The sequence below is a fragment of the Malaclemys terrapin genome, chromosome 2, assembly GCF_027887155.1.
Source record: "Malaclemys terrapin pileata isolate rMalTer1 chromosome 2, rMalTer1.hap1, whole genome shotgun sequence".
NCBI classification, from domain to species: Eukaryota; Metazoa; Chordata; order Testudines; family Emydidae; genus Malaclemys; species Malaclemys terrapin.
Window position 1 is genome coordinate 139,989,864 of NC_071506.1, and position 22,617 is coordinate 140,012,480.

The 22,617-nt window shown below is 39.6% G+C and overlaps 1 protein-coding gene across 1 annotated transcript; it reads left to right on the top strand.

Moving 5' to 3' along the window:
* The first annotated feature begins 1,133 nt into the window (after positions 1–1,133).
* MOB1A (MOB kinase activator 1A) lies at positions 1,134–22,339 on the top strand. The gene is made up of 6 exons (XM_054017525.1): positions 1,134–1,270; positions 4,008–4,174; positions 5,639–5,732; positions 11,640–11,773; positions 14,946–15,109; positions 17,521–22,339. Exons 1-6 carry the CDS (start codon positions 1,257–1,259, stop codon positions 17,596–17,598), a joined length of 651 nt encoding a protein of 216 aa, XP_053873500.1. The 5' UTR covers positions 1,134–1,256; the 3' UTR covers positions 17,599–22,339.
* Positions 22,340–22,617: the final 278 nt, after the last annotated feature.

Genomic DNA, 22,617 nt, shown 5'->3' on the forward strand with positions numbered 1-22,617 from the left:
GGAGAGTGATCAGTTAAGGTGAGCTATTATCAGCAGGAGAGAAAAAGAACTGTTTGTAGTGGTAATGAAAATGGCCCATTTCCAGCAATTGACAAGAAGATGTGAGGAACTGTGGGGGAAGGGGGGGAAGAGCATGGGGAAATAGTTGCTGCCCCTGTATTCGAAAGATAGGCAGGCAGAGCAGGCTGGAACTTTGCTACATCAGGCTGGCTTAGATTTTTGTCTGAAAAGAGCAAACAACATACAAAGCAATCAATCTGTCTAGTTCAAATGTTCAAACGCGCCTGCTGAGTTCGAGTGCATCAGTTTTTTAATTGAGACACCTCATCCAAAAAAATCAGTGAACACTTTTGAAGATTACAGGAGTCTGATGAAGTGGGTATTCACCCACGAAAGCTTATGCTCCAATACGTCTGTTAGTCTTAAAGGTACCACAGGACTGTTGCTTTTTACAGATCCAGACTAACACGGCTACCCCTCTGATACTTGACTTTTGAAGATGTGGCTGCTATTGGGAGAGGATGATGAGCTCGGGCAGTCGAACCTCAAACCATTTTTACTTGTGGTTTCCATTCAAGCAAGATTGGAAGTCTTGGTCTTACAATTGCCATGCTTAGACCACTAAGCCGTCCCTTCTGCACATAGCTAGGGTCTACAGTGATATATATAGCTATAGGGATAAATTGCTCATACACACTGTGGGAGAGCAGTGGTAGCAGCACCTTTGTCAGGCTTCACCCTGGGAAGAAAAGCAGCTGTTGTTTACCTCTCTTTCAGATTAAATTAGCTGTACTGACCTACCCAGTTTTGCTAAATTGGTGAACGCCCCCCCCCCCGCCTGACCCAAAGGGGCAGGTATCTCAGTGGCGGGCTGATGCAGACATGGGACTGAACTGCTAACGGTATCGGGGTCCCCCGGCCTGAGGGAAGGGAAACCAGAGGTACCCACTGGGGAGAAGGGCGCCGGGGGTGTCTGTACCTCTAATGCCCCATCCCCCCATCACCTTGTCCTCCCTCCTGCCTCCCTCCCCCGGCCAGCCAAGCCCTTCTCTCCGCCCCGCCCCTCTCCTTGCCCGGGGGAAGGGACGGGGTAGCGTTCTCCTCTCGCGAGATCCTGCGCGGCCCCGCCCGGCCCGGCTCTCGCGGAGGGGAGTCGGTCGGCGGCTCGATCTCGCTGCGCAGCTCAGGGCCGGACGCAGCCAGCGGCGCCTCCCCTCCCCCGCCGGGACCCCCCCTCCCCCTTCCGCGGCCTGAAGATGAGTTTCCTCTTGTGAGTGGCTGGGGGCCCGGCGCGGGAAGGGGGCGCGGCGGGGTGGGAGCCTGCCCCAGTGGGGGGCTGCTCGCTAGGCGGGGGGGGGACACTGGTGAAGAGGTTGGGGGGGAGAATTGGGGGGCGGGATCTGTAGCCCGTGGGGTGGGGAGGGATCGGTGGGGGGGTGTGAGCGGTGGGGGAGGGGAGGGATCGGTGGGGGGAGTGGGGGGATCGGTGGCCCTTGGCATGGGGGAGAGGCACGGGGAGGGGATTGGTGACTTTCGGCCTGTGGGGGAGGGAATCCGTGAGCTGGAGAGGGGAGGGGAGGGGGCGGTTATAGATTCATAGATTATAGGACTGGAAGGGACCTCGAGAGGTCATCGAGTCCAGTCCCCTGCCCTCATTGCGGACCCTGGATGTGGAGCAGGTACCATGTGTGAGCGGGGAGGGATGAGAGCAGGATTGCAGCATCCAGCCCGAAACCTGGGTGGAAGGAACAGGGCTGTGACCTTTGGCACCGGATATATGTCCTCTACAATCCAGGTTTGATCCTGCTGCTCTAGGGGAGATGCTGGTGCAGACCCCGGTCATCAGAGGGACCTATGGAGCTTAGTGCATGAGCCTCTCCTGCATGAGCTAAAAGCCAACTGGCTGTTAGCTAAGGCTGTAGAGCAAACTCATTCATCTCGCTAAGTGGTCTCAGTGCCACTTGATGGGACACAGCACCACACTGTGTGTGGGTTACACTGGCATGGTTTGAAAGCTTGATGTGCTCATGGCAGAGACCACTGTCATGTGCAGGATGAACTCCACTGAGTCCAGAATCTGCACAGTTAGCATCTCGCTGTTGACTCAGGCTGTACCAGGCAGCCAGTATTGACACGCATATGAGCCAAACGAGCTTGATTTACCAATGTATTGCTATCAAGTATCAGAGGGGTAGCTGTGTTAGTCTGGATCTGTAAAAAGCAACAAAGAGTCCTGTGGCACCTTATAGACTAACAGACGTATTAGAGCATAAGCTTTCGTGGGTGAATACCCACTTCGTCAGACGCATGTATGTATTGCTGGTAATACCAAAGCAAGTGCACCAAACTAATGTGTTTATTTCCACCAAAGGGTTAACGGTAAAACTTCGGGCCTGATTCTCCTGTCACTTGCACTGGTGTAAATCACTGGTGTAAGCAAGAGAAGAATTAGCCCCCTGTTCGTGGTCAACAAAGGCAAGTGGCTATTGCTGTTTAAGGATATCTCGATTCACCACTTTACATTCTGATAACCTGATTTTTCTGGCTCCTTGTGTACATGGCCCCCTAAGTTGCCATGTATTATTATTACTGCTACTCGTTGTTGGTATTGTAATGGCACCTTTGAGGCCCCGCTCAGGATCTGGACTCCATTGTGATAGGCGCTATTTGTCAGAAGAACCTGGTTTTATAATTAAATACAAATATTTTTTCCTTGTGTTCTTTCTGCTCACAGAGAGTCTGATTCTGCAACTCTTACTTGGGTTAACTAATGTGCACAAGTAGATTCATTGATTTCAGTGGAACTGTTCTCACAAGTACTATTCAATATGAGAAAAGCTCCCAGTATCCAGCCCAAAAGTGTAATTGGCTGGTAGTCTGGATCATCCTATGTATGTCCAGGAAAATATAAGTTTTAACAGTGAATTACTACCATTTCTGCTGAACAGCATGCTGGTCTTTTGAAGGTGATGTTCATAATTGTTTAAAAATAGGCTTGAAAGAAGGGGTAACTATGCTGATAGTTAGGGTGATCACTATAGCCTTTAATCCTAGGTAAAGGATTCCTGTATGATTATTGTTTTTTGCAGTATGGTTTGTAATGACACTTGTATTTTTTGCATATACTCAATGAGGTGTGTTTCTATAGATAATTATAGAAAATAGTTATTTGGGTTTATCTCTACATCAGCAAATCTGTCATGCTGGTGAACATTGTATCACATGAAACAGTTGCTATTAGAGGACTGGCTAAAATGGGTCAGGGGAACCCAGGTAGCCAGGACTCTTAGGTTCTAATTCTGACTTTGCCCACTGATTTGACATATGACCTTGGACATGCATTAACCTATCTGTTCCTCAGTTTTCCTATTTGTAAAATGGGAAGGATATTTACCTGCCTCACAAGGTGTTGTGAGATTAAATTGTTGGTAAGGGACTCTCAATTCCTTGGCTGAAAGGTACTATAAAAGTAAAAAAAAAAAAAAAAAAATTGCTGTGCAAAATATTCAGTCATACTTTAAACACATTGCCAATGAGTTGACTGATGTAAATAATTGCATGGGGCAACATCCTATAATCCTCACTCACATGAGTAGTCTGACTGAACTATTTTCATGTCTAAGGACTACATTCATAAGCATTTCATGGTCAGGCCCCAAACTTCAAATGAAATCTAATTGGTTAAATATCAACCATATTCTGTTCAGTGTTTCTTACAGTAATTCATGTCATGTGGTGGTATGGTATGGTCTTGTCATGAAAACTTATCAGCCCAGGCACAAAATCTGCTCACCCTGCTCTTTTACCAGAAAGGTAATAATGAAAAACATAATGTCACTTGCCAGAAGCAAGCAGAATTCAGCAAGGCTAGTATAGTACACAGATAAAAATTCTGTTAGATGTTTAATAAAATATGAGAATACATAGTCATTGGAATTAAAAGTTCCAGTTTGAAATGTAGAACTACTATTGACAACATAATTGAAAATCCATTTCTATTCTGTCAGTGGCAGTCGGTCCTCTAAAACATTCAAACCCAAGAAGAATATTCCTGAAGGCTCCCATCAGTACGAGCTCTTGAAACATGCAGAAGCAACCTTGGGAAGTGGTAACCTTAGACAAGCAGTTATGTTGCCAGAAGGAGAGGACCTCAATGAATGGATTGCAGTTAACAGTAAGTCCTTAGAAAAAATAACTGGCCTGCATACTTGAGAAAACTGGGTGTGTATTTTAAAGCATCTTTTCACACTTACAAATATTGAATGGATACTCCATTTTTAGATTTATTGACTGTCAGTGGGATTTGGCTCCTAAATGCCTAAATCCCTTCTGAAAAAAATGTGAATTAGGCTCCTAAATCAGTTAGGCATTGCAAGGCTGGTGCAGCAACACCTACATACCTGAAGAATCTGAGCCTAATTCTTTTGAGGGGAGAGGGATATTTCCAAACCAGTACTTCTCTGTTCATGTTATTTTTGCTTTTTGTTTTATTATATTGGATTATTAAGCAAACAGTAACTATCACAGGCTTCAAAAAGAAAGTTAGTGGTGCCTAGAACATGTGTCAAGTTAATCACATTCTCGCAGTTTAACTCTTGGTTTATGCTCAGATGACATTCTGTCAGGCAGGAATATGTGTGATGGAAGCTTGTAGACACTCTCCGTATTTTCCAATACTTGCACCATAGAAGCATAGTATCTTTTGTACATAATATGAACACTGGATCAATTTTGATAATTGAAAACTATTAATAAATGTGGATTGATTTTTATTTAATTGCAGTTTAAGTAAGTTTGTTATTCAACTACAATAAAACTCCTATCTTGACTAATTCACTGGCAACACGAGTGTCAGTTCTTAGCTGGACAACAATGAAACAATTTAAACTAGACTTCCCCTTTTTAAAAGGGTTTCCAGTATAGTCTAATCTATACTAATATATATTCTAAGAAACTTAAGTGGCTGTTCTCAAGCTAAACAAGAAAATGATATACAGGCTACCTTTGGTCTGAAAGTGTCTGTCTTAAATTGTAAGAAGCACATTGTAATACCCTTGTTTTATTAGTGGAGTAATAATCAATGCAAGGATTGAGATTTTTTTTTTTGGTTAGAAAAATATTACTGATCCTGAAAACGTTTGCACTGGTCTTCAAACTAAAGACTTTGAAAGTCATTTTGGCGTGATTTTAGTGTGTGATATTTTATCACTACACTTACAGATCAATGCTGATGCCCTGTATTGTTTGGAGTCTGTTTTCAGATGTTAAGACATTGGTTTTCAGCACTCCAAGGTTTTGAGCTTGGCAGCCACTACATGGCTTCCCAAAAGATTGAATTCAACCAAGAGAAATTGCATACTAGACTTAGAAATATTTTAGTGAAATAGGATTATGGGTTCCAATTAAAAAAAAAAAACCATCAGATCAAAATGGCTACAAAATAGAAATCTTCACTCTGAGAAGGTTGTTACTGGCAGTGTGGTGCAATGCAGAATGAAAACCACTTTTCTCTGAAAATGATGTTGTGTTCATACTAGTGACGATGGTATTTCCATCTGACCAGATAATCCACCAGAGAAGATAACATCAACAAATTTAAATTCTGTGTACACTTAAAGTTGATGTGTTGTTTTTGCAGCTGTGGATTTCTTCAATCAGATCAATATGTTATATGGGACCATCACAGAATTCTGCACGGAAGCAAGCTGTCCAGTGATGTCTGCTGGACCAAGGTAGGAAACTCATTGCAGTATACCAGACATAATATATAAACAGGGGTAGGTCACAAATATAAATAAATAGGCAACATTAATGGAAAAAGAACAGATAATCATTTGGTGTTTTATAGTCTTATTGTCATGCTCCCATGAATTATTCCTATCCCCCCACATACAGCATTGAAAAATTGATAGGGTGCATTTTGGGGAACTTTGCATTCCTATGAGTTATCAGGTACTGGCGCTGTCAGAGGGAGGATGTTGGACTTAGAGATATTATTGGTCCAGTCTGGTGTCTTTTATACTGAATATTTACACAGGAGTGAAGGATGGGTCACAACATTATCTCTATTGGTCTGAAGATCACATAGATTCCTGTCATATTCATGATCCAAATATATTGATTCAGTGAAACCTTTTTTTCAAGAAAACGTTTTGTTTTAAAGCACCTCAGTTACGTTACAGAACTGCATATTAATTTATTGATCAAGAATCTTTTTTTAGATTATTCACGTGTGCGAAGAATTTACTCAGACCACTTATGCTGATTTTCAAAACTAAAAAAAATTGTTTTCACTTCATTAACACCCACCCACAGCACCTAGGCTCTGTACTTACGGGTAGAAAAAATCATAAATTCTTTCCAGTGACCTCACCCAGCAGAGATGGATGGCTGGAAATAGGGGAAGCTGAATGGTCATGATTATACTGGTTCAAAACAGGAAGGAGAGCCTCACAGGAACTCCAGACTTCTTTCAGAAGAATACAAAACATCTATGAGAAACTCAGCAATATAATAAACTACCTGCTTTGTTGTCACAAACATTAATATATCGAGCCCAATGCTGAATATCTCATAAAAGCCCTTTGATTTATTTGGACTTTTGTAGTAACATGCTCCGTATTTTTTTTTAAAAAATGTGTAGGTTGTGTTCTCCATGCCAAGTATACACAGTATTCTGAATTCTTGCAGCTGTAAAGGACTCTTGTTTTGTAGCTTCACACATGTCCACAAAAACTTTCCATGCACTCATAAAGCATTGTGGTTTTTAGCACAAGATCAGATGTGTTATCTACTGGGGCAACCTAATAGTGCCAGTTGTTCTGTGGAAAGGGCCTAGTCATCTCAAAGGAAAGCTCATGTATATCCTGTGGTGGGAAGGGATATGCTCATGTGGCAAAGTGTTGGGGGCAGTAGGTCTGATGTCTTGGGGGGTAGAGGGCAGTACATGATGGGTTTGAATGCACATGGGAGTTGTCTCATATTCAGATGTGTCTAATATGGCAGGTAGCACATATAAAGCATCTCTTTCAGGGCGGAAAGAAACACAAGTTTCACTACAGGTTTTTTTTCTTCCAGCAGTTTCACTAGATTAGAGCATAGCGGCATATGCCACAGCTAGGTATTCTGATTGTGGCATTTCTTCCTGAGGTGTAGAAGATTTTTGTTTACTATAGTCAGCAAAGACTAATGAAAGTTTACAACTATGATGCCATAAAAAGGAGTCCGGCTGACATGCAGTATCCATTATGTTCAATGTAAAACCCTGTCCTATGATTTCATTTTACTTGTTAACCGGTAGTATCTAGGCTTGAAAGTTTTAGGTTAGAAAGTTCCTGTTTCTATATTTGGTGTGATTTCCTTTCAACACTTCCTGTTTGAACTAGAACATTTGGTGTCTGCTTTTAGTTTGTGACGGTTGGGGTTTGTTAGCGAGAGAGAAACTTCATATGAGTAAAGTATGCAGTTCTTCCAAGTTTGCTGTGTGACATTGCAGAACTCCGATTGCTTTCTTGGAGACCTACTGTCAATTCCTACATAAAAGTTTGGGTGGTCCTTTGAAATTACTTAGATCACAAAATCCTGTGCATCAGCCTCAGACTTAGGATTTCAGATGTACTTTTGCAGATGTACAGTCTTGCTGATGTCTTCAGAGCTTGAATTGCCATTGCTCTCCTTACTGGAAGCCAATGGAGGGGCATATGATTCATGCTCAGCAAAAGGATGTTAGCAGCAATAGTTATTGCATATAATTCCTCAAACTAGTTTCCTCAACATTCCCTGAAAACAGTTTTTAAAATTTGACTCTAGTTGTCTGCTTTAACTTTTTAAAGGAACTTTTTTTTTTTTAAATATATATATTATTCATCACTTTCTTCAGGATCGAAATTACTAAATTTCACTCATTACAAAGTAACTGACGATCTGAATTAAAACACTTCTGTTGTGGTAGCACCAAACGCCCCAGTCTAGATTTGGACTCTCGTGTGAAGCACTGTACAAACACAGATAAAGGAACAGTCTCTGCTCTAATGAGCTTACACCCGAAGGCTCTGATTCCTCAAACAATTAGTCATGTGTTCAACTTTAAGCATTAGTCATCCTGTTGACTTCAAGCGGTTCTACAGAGGTCTGCTGTACGGTGTTCGGTGCAGGATCACATCTTTTAAATAATATCTTTTAACAAATGATCCTAAAGCATTTAGCAAAACAACATTCATTTTCCTGCAAATGCTTTTCCTGAATAGTAGCCCACTTGACTTTAATGGAATTAGTCATACTTTATACTTGCATTTATAAAGGTTTCAGTATTCAGCCCTAGGTATATTGTAATAAGACTTTTAAAAAAAAAATCCATCATAAATGTTTATAGAGTACCAGTTCCCTTGTGAATTGTATAGGTCCTTGCAAGCCTTCAAGTGAGCCAAATTCTCACTGTAGTCTATGGGATTCCCAAGCACAAAGCGCTTGTACAATCAGACCCCAAATAGATGTTTTTATAATACTGGCTAAATCCTAATGAGCTATACTCATGACTCTGTTTTTTCCTTCCATCTCTAGCATTCAACAGTTGTGGTCAGATTCTGCTTGGTAACTGCAGGATAACATGCCAAACTTATAACTTCTTTCCTTCTCCTACAACCAGTAATCATATATATATGGTTTGGTCAGCTCATCTTCTTGCTCGGCTCAGCTTGGATGCCCGTTTAATGAGGAATATAGTACATATAATACAGTGCCTTCTAATTGTGATTTTTACATGTATCTTTAGTTCCTCCCTAAATGCCTTTTTGACTAAAATTTTCATCTTTTTTCCAGTCCCACATGATTTTTTTGCATGTAATTTGGGGTTGGGTAGAAGGAATGGTAAAAGGGAACTTGGAAGACAATCAGCTAGGCTGAGCATGAGAACATTGATGAAAACTAAAATTAAGGCATTTTTCAAATGTGCTTTTTTAGCATGTTGGAATAACTCAAATGGTTTTGGTTTAAAATTTAGCATATCTCTCAGCCACAGAAAAGATTCACTCTTCATTTTGCCAAGTTTTGGAAAAATGTAAGAAATAAAGAAGCTTGTTTAAATAGCACATGCATAGTATTTTCCTTCCTGATTTAAGGGCACACATAGCGCAGTTATGGGTACATACCATTTTTGGATATTCACATACAGACTTTGATCCTCCGGACCCTCCTGCATCCTGGCAGCTGTCCATACTGAACCAGTCCTGGTTGCCTTCTTCCCTTCCCTCCCACCAATGGCGGGCCAGGTTCAGAGTTGGTGATATGAGTTTATTGATAATGTTTGAGATCATTGATTTACATGCTGAATAGGCAGAAGGAATGGGTGTATTAGGAAAAGCAACCAACAGAATGCTTTATGTTAGACAGTCTTACACACTCCCCTCCTAGCTTCTCAGTGCATAAATCCCACCAACATAACTTTTCATTATCTCTGAATTTTGCCTAGTATTAGAGGGGGCCTGGAAGGTGGGATATGGCACTTAAAATTTTAAGCTTCCTGTGCTATGGGTTATTTATCCCAGAATGCATTGTGTCCAGGGTGCACACTTTGAAATGAAAAGCACTATGGCTCATTAGAAAGGCTGCCAGGACAGCTGGGTCTCAGTGCCTCTAATTTCACACTTCATGCACTGCCTGGTGCACAGCGTACTCTGAAGTACACTCCCACAGAGTGTAGGAAACATAAGTCGCATGAACACTGTAATAAACTCACTAGCATTCTCCCTTTAGTGATTTTTGTTTAATTTTATTACAAAATTAAGCTTGTTCTGTGGCACGGTTAAGCGTTTAAAATGTCAGAAACCAGGAGCATAAGAACATAAAAATGGTCACACTGAGTCAGACCAATGGTTCATCTAGCCCAGTATCCTGTCTCTGACAGGGCCAGGTGCTTCACAGAGAATGAACAGAACAGGGCAGTTTTGACTGATCCATTCCTTGTCCATCCAATCTCAGCTTCTAGCAGTTGGAGGCTTAGAGATATGTGGAGCATGGGGTTGCATTCCTGACCAACTTGGCTAATAACCATTGATGGACCTATTATCCATGAACTCATCTAATCCTTTTTTGAACCCAGTTATGCTGTTGGCCTTCACAGCGTCCCATCGTAACAAGTTCCACAGATTTACTGTACATTTTGTGAAGAAGTAATTCCTTATGTTTGTGTTAAATCTGCTGCTTATCCATTTCATTGGGTGACTCTTGGTTTTTGTGTTATGTGACAGAGTAAATAACACTTCCCTATTCGCTTTCTCGACACCACTCATTATTTTGTAGATCTCAATCCTTTCTATTTTCCTCACTAGGATTCAATTTTTAAAAGGCCTCTAATTGCCTCTTTTACTCTGTAGTTTAGCTTAGCCATAGTGGCATTTTTTTTTGGTCCTTTCACTGTTTTCTTTTATTTGAGGTATACGTTTAGTTTGAGCCGCTATTATGGTATTTTTAAAGAATCTCCATGCAGTTTGCAGGCATTTCCCCCCTGTGACTGCTCCTTTTAATTAGCTTCCTCATTTTTGTGTAGTTCCCCTTTTTGAAGTTAAATGCTGGTGTGGTGGGTTTCTCTGGCCTCTTTATCCCTTCAAGGATGTTAAATTTAATTACATTAAAGTTCAAAGATATAGGGCCAGATCCTCATCTGACATAAATTTGAGGTAGCTTCATTGACTTCAGTGGAGTTATGCCAGTTCATACCAGATGAGGATCTGGCCCATGATTTCCATGTCGAATGTGTCGCATTGCACATTTAAGACATTAAAGTTAATGCTACACACAGAATCATAAAATACTACATATTCACAAGGTACCCTGGTTACATTTAAAGTTGGGACTCGGTCTTTGACTCTGATGTTATTGCATATAAAATGCCAACTAGACTGCATTATTCATTGTTACATATACTTTTACCATAACACAGGAATGATAGGTTCAAGCCCAAAGAAGCCATTATGGAATATTAAAGGCAATGCTATATCAAATGGTTCAAATAGCAACTGGGAACAGGGACTGCTGGCTTCTGTCCCAGCTCTGACTTGTGGGGCAGGCTATTTAATTTCTCTGTGTATCAGTTTACTCCAGTTTACTTTTAAAAATCTTTACCTTCCCAATAGATTATAATGAAAGAGAACCATCTTTATTGCGTTGCAGTGGCTTCTGGCCCAGACCCTTCACTCCAGGGCAAGCAGGACAAGGGAGAAGCAGTTCACTTAAACTTTGGAAGGGGAAAATGGGACCTCTCTAGTACATCTCCTCGTGACTGTTCAAGGAGCATTATTAATTGGCTCTAAAGGGAGCTGTGGTCAGCTCTCCTCAATTGCACGATCGCCATGTTGTACACTTCATGGAAACAATAGGAAGTGGAGATTAAACCATAAAGAAAAGAGACTAACCCAGTTGTGCGTAAAAATGACATGGAATCTGGTTTAAGCCGGAACCAAAATTCTAGTTTCCTGGTTAGGTTCTGATAGAGCCCCTTTTTTAATCATTCTTCAGCTAAAAAAATTTGTTTGCACTACCAGTGTTTAACAAGTAAAACAGGGAGAGCCTATGTCTAATAAAGAAGTGTCTGGAAAAGTAAAATTGTTTCTCTTTGTTTAAAGAAACCTTGTTTTTTTCCATAGGTATGAATACCACTGGGCAGATGGTACCAATATAAAGAAACCAATTAAATGTTCAGCTCCGAAGTATATTGATTATTTGATGACATGGGTTCAGGACCAGCTGGATGATGAAACCCTCTTTCCTTCAAAGATTGGTAAGTGAAATCATGACAGTCATGCACTAGGCAGGGTAATATTGTGGTGGTGAGGACTGTAAAAGTACTTAGCTGCATTTGAGAGAAGCTATAGTGACAGTAACTAGTTGTTGGAGTATTTCCCTTGTTATATCCTATTTTTAACTGGCTAATACAAGTATAAAAATTCATCTAGTCTGAAGTTTGGAATCCAGGCTTTCTCTTTTCAAATCATGTCATTCAGTCCTTCCTGTGTGGATATGAACCATGGGTTGAGCTGCAGATTTGTCACAGCATTTAAAAAAAAAAATCATAGTAGTTACGGTACATTTAGTAAAAGTCGGGTTTTGTGACAAATGAGGAGGTGGGGTGGAGAGGTGCAGGTGCTGGAGATCAAGCCCACCCCGTGCTCACCCGGTAGGGGTAGCTCTTGTCTTTTGGGATTGGACCCAGTTCCCACTCCAGGCGTTGCAACCTGGTGCATGGATTCATAGCACTGCTCAGTTTTGGTCTGGGTGCCCCATCATGATGATGATGCAGGAGCAGCTGGGCCAAACCTGAGAACCATTGCAACACCATGCACCAGGTCACAGCACCACTAACTCAAATTTGGCCTGGCCACCCACTTGTTGTGGTGGAGGGGCAACTGGGCCAAACCTGAGCAGCATTGTGACCCCGTGTGCCAGGTTGCAGTGCCCAGAGCTGGAAATCAGACCCAGCCCCATGGGACAGGAGCCATAGCAGTCGCTGCTGCAGGGTGAGTTTATTGAAATCCTGGACACACAGGTCATGGACGCATGGGAAAGTCTTGGTATCTGTGACCTTTTTCCCCACTGTGACAAACTTGCTGCCCTGATAGTGGGGTAGATTCTGATCCCATAATCACTAGAACAGTGGTAGGAAAAGTGCAGCCTGCAGGTCACACACGGTCCGTCAGGGTAATCTGCCGGGAGCGGCAAACGGGGAGCTGCGGACGGACAATGTAAACAAACTGTTTCGCGGCCTGCTAGTGGATTACCCTGATGGGCTACAGGTTGCCCACCACTGCACTAGAGCTAGAATTTAACATCATCTCTAGTAAACTCTCACCTGAAATCTGTGTCTTTGCTGAAGCTACTGTATGTCAGGTTCACATCTCCAAATAAGCAGAGAAATCTTAGCTCAAAATTTCTAAGAGATAGAAATCTCCCATAGTGAGGATTAAGCGGTATAATGTGGCCAAGAAAGTAAACTCCAGTAAGAACAAATTGTCCTTTATAACTCAAAACTCTTTTCAAATGAGATTTGTTGCCAGGTGTTTGTCCTTAGCATGGACTTGATTTTGATTTTTTTTTAAAATAAGCAAGAGTTCTTAATGTTCTTTGCAGTGCATCCTAAAAGCTCTCTTATTGGTAGACATGATGTTGTGTAGAGTAGTTAAAAGGTATCATTTAAAAATTTAATATTTCAAACACTCAAAGATCAATTAGGTGCCCAACCCTCACTGAAAATTAATGCTGCTTCATAAATTATACGGTACATGCCTTGCCTCAACTAGCTACATCTGGGTAAAAACTACTTGTGGATTGTCTCCAGTAGGATTTTGCATCAAGAAAGCGAACAGCATAAAAATGCACCTTTTTTGCAGGGAAGACTTAGACTTAGTATACAAGTAAAGAGAGAAACTTGAAAGTGTTTCCTGCTCTGGATGGGAGAGGGGAAAAAACAAACTATGGACCACCGCTGTTTAAAATGCTTAACTTTTCCTTGTAAATCAAATCTCTCACTGAATTTAATTCAATGTGCGGATTTTGGGTGTAGCTAAAAAGCAGTAAACATTTCAGTATCTTATGATCCCCTATTTTGTTGTCTACTAATACTTGTTTGTTGAAGGTAAGTATAGAGTGACTTAACTATTCTGTTTAAGTCACTTAGTTGGGGTTTTTTTAATCAATTTAAATGAGTTTGAGGCTTTGTAAATCTAATTTGAAAATGTGTGCTTTTGCAAATTCAGGTTAAAATGTATAATGAACTATGTTATAGTTTGTTTTTATATGTAATTACTGGTAGGGGATTGTTTGAATTTTATAAAACTGTTAGTCAAAAAATTAGAATGTTGCTAGTTAATCCCCTGATCCTGCAAACATGTACCATAGTACCATGAATATCTGCACTGACTTCAGTGGGATTACGCATGGTTCGTGTTGAGTGTCTGCAGCATTAGGGAATAAATTAGTATTTTTACTGAAAATTCCTCTGGATGGTATAAAATCTTTGTGACTTGAAAACAAAATTGCTTTGGTTTAAGAGTTATTTAGACTTTCAGTATGTTAACACAGTTAGGATGAACGTTTTTGGGATACTGGCCAGAATTTTAAAGTCCATAATTAAGCTTCTATGGTTGAGATTTTTGAAAGCACCTAAGTGACTAAAGAGTACTCGTCCTATGGATTTAAAACCCTTATGGAATATAGCTAAGGCCCCGATCCTGCAGACACTTACACATGTGCTTTACTTCACTTCCATAAGTAGTCCTGTTAATTCCAATGGGACTGCCCATAGTAGTACAGATAAGCTTGTATGTAAATGTTTGCGGGATCAGGGCCTAAGAAGCTCCCCAAAAGGGAGTCAATTCTCTTTTACAGATTAGGGTGATAATTTAAATGACTTGCCCTGTGCTGTCACACAGGAAGTCCATATCAAAATAAGAATTAGAATACATATGTTAGATTATTAGACTTGGCCTCTATGGCCAATGGGATTCCCATCTCTCTTCAGCCAAGCACTTTCTCTCATGATTGATTTCAGGGAGACTGTTTGCATGTTTAAAGTTAGATGTTTGCATAAGTGCCTTGCTGAATCAGGGGCTATATGCACAAAGGGTCTGTTTTTTTATAAAGTTGCTGAGTTCCCTTAGCTCTTGTTGACTTCAAAGAGAACTGTGGATGCTCAGTAGTTTGTGGAAATGGGATGTGAGTGATGCTTTGAATAAGTGATTTGCTCCAATTCTCAGTGTCTTACATCATTTATTAAAAGTGTATTGACTAGATTTTTTTACAACTGAATAAATAAGTTTTGTACCCTTACTGAAGCTGAGGTTTCATTGTTTCTAATTAAGTCTAGTGCCCTTTGGCAGAAAATTTTCATTCTGTAGCTGGGCTTTCATATATTAAACTGGATTAAGAAATGTTTTGCATATGTTTGCCCATTTCAGGTGTCCCTTTTCCTAAGAATTTCATGTCTGTGGCAAAGACTATATTGAAGCGTCTGTTTAGGGTCTATGCCCATATTTACCACCAGCACTTTGACTCTGTGATGCAGCTCCAGGAGGAGGCCCATCTCAACACCTCCTTTAAGCACTTTATCTTCTTTGTACAGGTAAGCTTTAAATTACTAGCTATTCGTCCTAAAGTGACTCCTTCTACAGACACATTTAAAGGGGCACTATCAAATTAAATCTAATCCAGAACGTAGGTTTTATATAAAACAGATTTACAGAATCTACAAGACTAATACAAATGTTTCCATAAATGTTGATTTTTCCCCAATAAGTCTGGGATCACTGGGAAAATTCCAGAAGACTGGAAGAAAGCTAAGGGGCCAATATTTAATAAGAGTAAACAGGATCACCTGGCTAATTAGAGGCCTGTCAGTTTGACATCACTCCCAGGCAAAATAATGGATCATCTGATACAGGACTCGATTAATAAAGAATTAAATGAAGGTAATATAATTAATACCAATCAACAGGGGTTTATGGAAAGCAGATAGTGTCATACTAACTTTTTTTTATGAAATGACATGTTTGGTTTATACAGACAATAGCGTTGACACAGTATGCACCTCTACCCCGATATAACGCTGTCCTCGGTAGCCAAAAAATCTTACCACGTTATAGGTGACACCGCGTTGTATTGAACTTGCTTTGATCCGCCGGAGCACGCAGCCCCGCCCCTCCGGAGCGCTGCTTTACCGTGTTATATCCGAATTTGTGTTATATCGGGATAGAGGTGTACTTAGACTTCTGTAAGGCATTTGACTCGGTACCTAAAAAGATATAATATTAACATGGCACACATAAAGTGGATTAAAAACTGCCAAACATAATTGTAAATGGGGACTCCTCGTTGAACAGGTGTGTTTCTAGTGGGGTGCTGCAGGGATCTGTTCTTGGCCCTACACTATTTAACATTTTTATGAATGATCTGGAAGAAAACAAAATCATCACTGACAAAGGTTGCATATGACATAAAAATTGGGACAGTGGTAAATGATGAAGAGGACAGGTCACTAATACTGAACGATCTGGATCGGTTGGTAAGCTGGGCGCAAGCAAACCGTATGCATTTTAATATGGCTACATGTAAATGTATACATCTTGTCTTACTTAGACGATATTTCTATTCTGGGAAACTGACTGAAATAGATTGGAGAGTTGTGGTGGATAATCAGCTGAACACATGCTCCTAGTGCGATGCTGTAGCCCGAAGGGCTAATACAATCCCTGGATGAATAAACAGGGGGATCTCAAGTAGAAATACAGATTTTTACCTTCCTATTTGACACTGGTGCAATGCTGCTGGTAAACTGTGTCCAGTTTTGGAATCACAATTAAAGAAGGATGTTGATAAATTGGAGAGTTCAAAAAAGAGCTGTGAGCATGATTAAAAGGTTAGAAAACATGCCTTATAGTGATAGACTCAAGGAGCTTCAATCTATTTAGTTTAACAAAGAGAAGGTTAAGAGGTGACTTGATTATAATTGATAAGTACTTACACTGGGAACAAATATTTAATAATGGGCTCTTCCATCTAGCAGAGAAAGGTATAACATGATCCAATGGCAGAAAGTTGAAGCTAACATTTTTAACAGTGAGAATAATTAACCATTGGGACAATTTACCAAGGGTTGTGGTGAATTCTACATCACTGACCATTTTTAAATCAAGCTTGGATCTTTTTCTAAAAGATAAGCGTTAGAAATTATTTTGGGGAGGTTGAATGGCCTGTGTTCTACAGGAGGTCAGACTAGCTGATCACAATGGTTCTTCTGGCCTTGGAATCCTATGAAATCTATGAAAGTTAGATAATGTTTCCAATGGACATGTAAGAGAAACTTCTGCTGCCAATATTAGCTGGCTAGCTGAGTGTAATTAAAAAGGTAATCGATTGAGATGGCACTTGACAAAGCCACGTCAAGTTTTGCTCTTGTAGTTAAAGCTGAAGGCATTAGAGATATGGGTCACGTATCTGGTTCTGCTGCCGATTCACCACATACTGTTTATTTACTTTCTCAGTCTCCTTGTGTCCTCATTTCCCAATCTGTAAAACGGGGATAAGACTAGATCTGGTCAAAAAATCCTATTTTATTTCTCTGGTAAACGTTAAACAAAACAATTGCATTTAAAAAACAATTACCAGAGTTTTGAATGAAAAATATCAAAACCAACTTTTTGTTTAATTTCAAATCAAAATTTGTATTTAACAATTTTCTCTGAAAAATGTAAAATGTAGTCAGTGTAGTTGTTTTCACGGAACTTCAGTTTTGTTGGGGGAGAACTTAGTCTAGCTCTAGAGAATATAACCAGACTGAGCTTTGAGAGGATTAATTAGCATTTATCAAATAAACTAAGTATTTTAAAATCACTTGTATCAAGCTGTTTGTGGTAAAATACTGGAATTCTTTATTTTGCCTTAGTTTTGAATTAAATGGATGTTGCGTCACTTATTCTGTCTACTGCAATTTTTATTTAAATTTATCCTTTTTCATGTTTCTCTCTCCCCCTGCAGGAGTTCAACTTGATTGACAGGCGTGAGTTGGCTCCTCTTCAGGAACTAATTGAAAAGCTAGGATCCAAAGACAGATAAATTTTCCCTGGAAGAATTCTTTCTGCTTTCAAACATGGTTCCTCTTTCTTGCTTCATATACAGCTGCAGCTATTTCTTTACCACTTTGTCTTTAGTGGCACAAACCCTGAGTAACCAGGTACCACAGCTAGCGGGTCTAAAACAGATGCTTTCCAGTCTAGCACAGTTACTGCCATTCTTCCATCTTAGTAGCTGGTGTGGGGGCTTCATTGCAGAGAGGTACCAGGTCAAACTTCATGTAAAATCCAAGGTCTGCAATTCAGCAAAAGTGTCTTCAGAGCAAAGTAGCTATGAATTCTAAGAGCTACTTTATCAGATCTTTTACTTGGAAAGGTGGGGTTCATGATTGCATTAATCCCTGCAATGTCATAATTTTCTAACTGAACCATATTTTGTCAATCTGTATAAATTGAAAATTATGCAAAATTTCACCAATGCAGAACTACATCATTATAGTTTGCATTAGCAGTTCCAGAATTAACTTTCTGCTCTAGAAATTGGATGGATAAGTACTTTGAGACCTCAACTCAGCTTGCAGTTTTGGGCGTATGAGGTTTTGTGCACAACCCCCTAAATTTGTATGCATGGATAGGGGAGCTGTTTACCTAATGTTCAAGTGTACCTTCAGGAGTTTGGATGCATAACATTTACAGGACATTTGTGGAAAAATTTGGCCACATAACACTTAATTTTTCAAACACTTCCACAAATGTGGCTGTTGTAATTTATCTGACATGAAACAACAGATGGTAAGAATTCTGTAGATACTATATTTGGCTAGAAATTGTTTGCAAAACTGCAAATGCAAATATTTTGGTTTGGGTTTTATTCCATCCAGCGTTTAGTTGCTCAACAAAGTTCCATTTTAAAGCTGTTTGCTAGTATAAAAATTGTTGAATGCTTCTGATAAGTGCATTACGTTATGAACTTTGATATTCCACTGTTTTCTATGTAGGAAATAGAACTATTTTTGCAAATTTTATGATGGATGCAATTTATACTTAAAACACACCGCATTTTTATCTCGTAGAACTAGACTGTTAATAGATATAGGTTGGTATATGTAGCTTCAGCAACCAAAGCAATTTAAAAAACAATCTGGTATTCAGTTATGACTTTGAATTGCACACACACATATATGTATGTGTGCCCCCTGTGGATTTTTGTTTGTGTACACCATTTCAAATTCATATGTATCTGGTTTTTAAAAAAAGGAAAAAGGTAACTTAATTCACTTAAACTCATTGTGTGGCTTTCAAAACCTTTTTTTAAAAATGCTGGATCAAACATAAGAGGAAAAACTACTGGTGTATTCCTTATGAATGCTTTTATTTTATTTTTTTTAGAATAGTTTGTTTTAAGTTTGTATCTAGATGCACTTTGAATTTGCCTTAGAGCCTTAAGTAAAATAGTAGACTAGCCATGAATTGCATGGACATGAAGTTATGATCTAAAAGTGACTAGGATAAAGCAAAATAGAGCCCATCTAAAAAAACCCAGATGAAAAACTTAAGACTGGCATAAAAGCGTAAGTGTGGAAGCTTAATTACAAGAGAAACAATCTGCATGTTCCCCACTGTGAACTGAAGAGTTTTCTTTTTTTTAATAAGTGTCACCATTATCTAATGGGATTAGTACTGTATTTTGACAAATTAAAACAGTTGTGCCAGCACCATCTGATTGTGAAAAATCTGAGCTGCAGATACCTAGTTTCTTTGCTGGACTGTGAGACATCATGAGTATCATTAACGGTGTTTTGCTTAAAAAAACATTCCATTCTAAAGGCCTGATCCTGAGTTGTTTTGATGTTACTTGTGGCATGTGTCATTCCAGGAGAGAAACCTGAGGCTGACAGGTCTCAAGAGCTTGGAGGTAATTTTGTTTTAATGCAGTATTGATTTACATTATTAAATACTAGTATCTTAGAAACCAAATTAACTTGTAGTGCAGACTTTGCAATTCAGAGATGAAAGGGTCCTAGCTAGGACAGGTGACATGTTCCACCCATAATAAGTGGAATTTTGTGTTGAAACCTCGATATTTCTTTTCAGGTAGCTTTGGCTTTTAATTTTCCTTCCTGGTGTAGGGGGTAGCCAGTGTTTTTCTTTTTAAATAATCTAATCCCCTATGCTGCTTCTGCCCAACCTACTACAATGGTGCATGGGAGAAACACCAGAAAAAGCTGGGCTGGAGCTGTGCAGAGGGGAAAGTCAGCACCCTGGGGATGGTCCATTCCCCCGCCACACCTCACCAACTTTGCTCTTTCTGCACAGCCACTTTTTTTTCCCTCTTTGCAAGCCTGTTACCTGTGAACTGCAGTTCAAATGTGTAAAATTAATGGTGCTTAAAGCACCAGTAAATCCACTGCACGCTGTGTAATTCTCCCCACTCTCAGGGATTGTGAAGCTCCTGAATGGGCAAGCAGTCATGGCACTCTGCCTACTGGTCCAGGAGAGCACTGAGGGAGAGTCCCACATGACTGCCTAGGGATCTGCAGGGTTGAAATCCTGCATAAATATGGATCCTGTGCCACTTCTGCCTTTGCTGGCCCCTCTGCCCCTACTGGAACCCTATAGAAGAGTGTGTGAGATGATTGCTTACCCATACCACTGTTCACCCTACATGTCAAAGCAACTAGTTTATACGGGGAGATTTCAAAAGTATGTAGCTTTTTTACAAGATGACTTTATTTTCAATCTCAAATGTCTAAAATCCAAACTTTGTAACTCCAGTGACCCACTGAATTCTCTCTGTAAAATACATATATAGCCTGTTCCCAAGATGAAGTCATTTTTGCCACATTTCAGCTGATTTGTTTGTCATCCTATCTTTGAGTCCCCGAGTGAACAGGCCAATGCCATAAAGTAAAACATTGCCAAAACTATTTTCTGTCAGTGTTTTTCACAACTTGTATTCATGCTTAGCCACTATTTATCTGCTATCACACTGCACACGCCTTGACCAAGCACTGCTGACTAAGAACAAAACATGCTGAACAAACTAGTGCTCACTTTGAACATCATAATTAACTTCTGAAAAGTACAGTAGTCATTAACTTTGAAGTGTGGACATGTGCTATGGGACAAAAGTAAAATTGTATGGTCTCATATACGCTTTGGCTGTGATTTCAAACTGACTCAGTTTACAAAATTGAAAGTCTTTTTTCCAACTCATTCTGGGGTCTGAAAGATCAAGACAGATGCTTTGTCCAAAGGCAGGAATGTTTTTATAGAAGACTGATTGGACTACAGTGGTTGAAATGGCTTTGAAGGAATTCACTTTTTAATCTGCCCATCCCTTTTGTTGTTGTTGTTAGAATCAGTCAAATTCAAAAACCATTCAGGCTCGGTTTACCTAGGGTCCAGTGAGCTCTGATTGAAGTTAATGAGAATGGATAGCATGCAGCACACTGCAGCATCTGGCCTTTACATGTAAGGGAAAACTGGCTAAAAGCTTTTTTGAACTCATTCTGCTTCACCAACCCTAAATGGACAGATAGTAGCTACTTAAGTTTACAGCGTTTGTCAAAAATTGTACAAATAACCTTAGTTTAAAACCACACTGTTCTAGGGTTAGCCTGAGATGTTTTTATGTAAATTGCTCATATTTAAAACCTCATAATAGAACTGTGAATAAAACTTGTGGTTTTTGCTTGGCATCTGTAATGAGTAAGCTTTTGCCCTGGCCTTGCACAAATCCAACTTTTTCGATAATTTAGTTTTTACCTTAAGTGCTTATGTATTTGTTCTGAGCTTTCTTGCAATGAATAGATTTCAGTATAGGTGATTACTCAACCTTTTCTTCCATTATAAAGAAACGTTGCTGTGATCATTGAGAAAGGTAGGTAAGGCTTCATTTGTTTTAAGGCAAAAGAACTTTTTCTAGTTAGCTTTAAGCTGTATTTTGTTCCTAGCTCAAATATCTGCCCTCTTCCAAGGCAGGCACTGGTCACGCCAGGGATGAGGGGCAGATTAGTGGATGGATCTCACTTGAAACTCAGCAAGCATCCAATTAATACTGAATATCCAGTAATCTGCTTCAACAAACTCCTGACAAAACTATTGGGTTTCTCTGTTCAGATTCTAGATATTTTTCTGAATTGCACTGTTAATTTAAGAATTCAGGAGGAAAATTAATCATTTAGAGGGGTAGGCTGTTCCATTTGTTAAAGGAAGAATTGACAGTGTTTGAGAAATCCTGTACTAGATTGACTTTTTGAAGTTTTTTATATTTATATCAATACACACACTTCCTCAGGATGGACTAGGGTTGCAAGGTTCTTTCATGCAGCTGTTTCAAGTAGGCAGAAAAGTTTGTTCAGACAATGTTGATACATCTTAACTTGCATTGCTGGTGAGTGATGCTGTGACTTAAAACTGGTTACAGTATTTAGACCTCTTGCTACTTTCGGTGTTAGGGACAAACTTTAACTACAACTCAATACTGCCGCTGTACCTTGTGTGTTTTCCTGCATGTTTCCTTCAACTTGACTAAACAGTTAGTCCATGGCAAAAAAAAAAAAAAAAAAAAAAAAAAACCTGTTTGCATCAATTAACATTAGTGAATTTAATATGAAAATTTTATAGTATTTTTACATTAATAGTTATAATAAGTTTTTACTTACCTGGGGCTTTTTTGGGTTACTTTTAGGTAAATTTATTGTACTTTTTACAAAATATTTTGTATCTACTTTTGTAACTTCCATTCAATCAAATAATAAAGCATGTGGTATTCAAATGATTTTCTGGTTTAAACAGGTGAAAACACTGGGGCTATTAGGGATTTTAACCTACTGGCTTATACCAGTTATAACAAGCACAAATGATGGTCAGTCTCTGCAGTGTGGCAATAGCTTTCTATAGTGTTTGCTCATTGCTTCTTTCCTTTTCTTTATACTGTAACAATGATGTCCTCTGTTTGCAGTTGTCACCCTCCACCATTAAATGTTCAGGGAAGGGAAGTGAAGTGTAAGGGGAATTCAATGTCTGTTCATTTTGGAAAGCTGATGGAACACTTCAT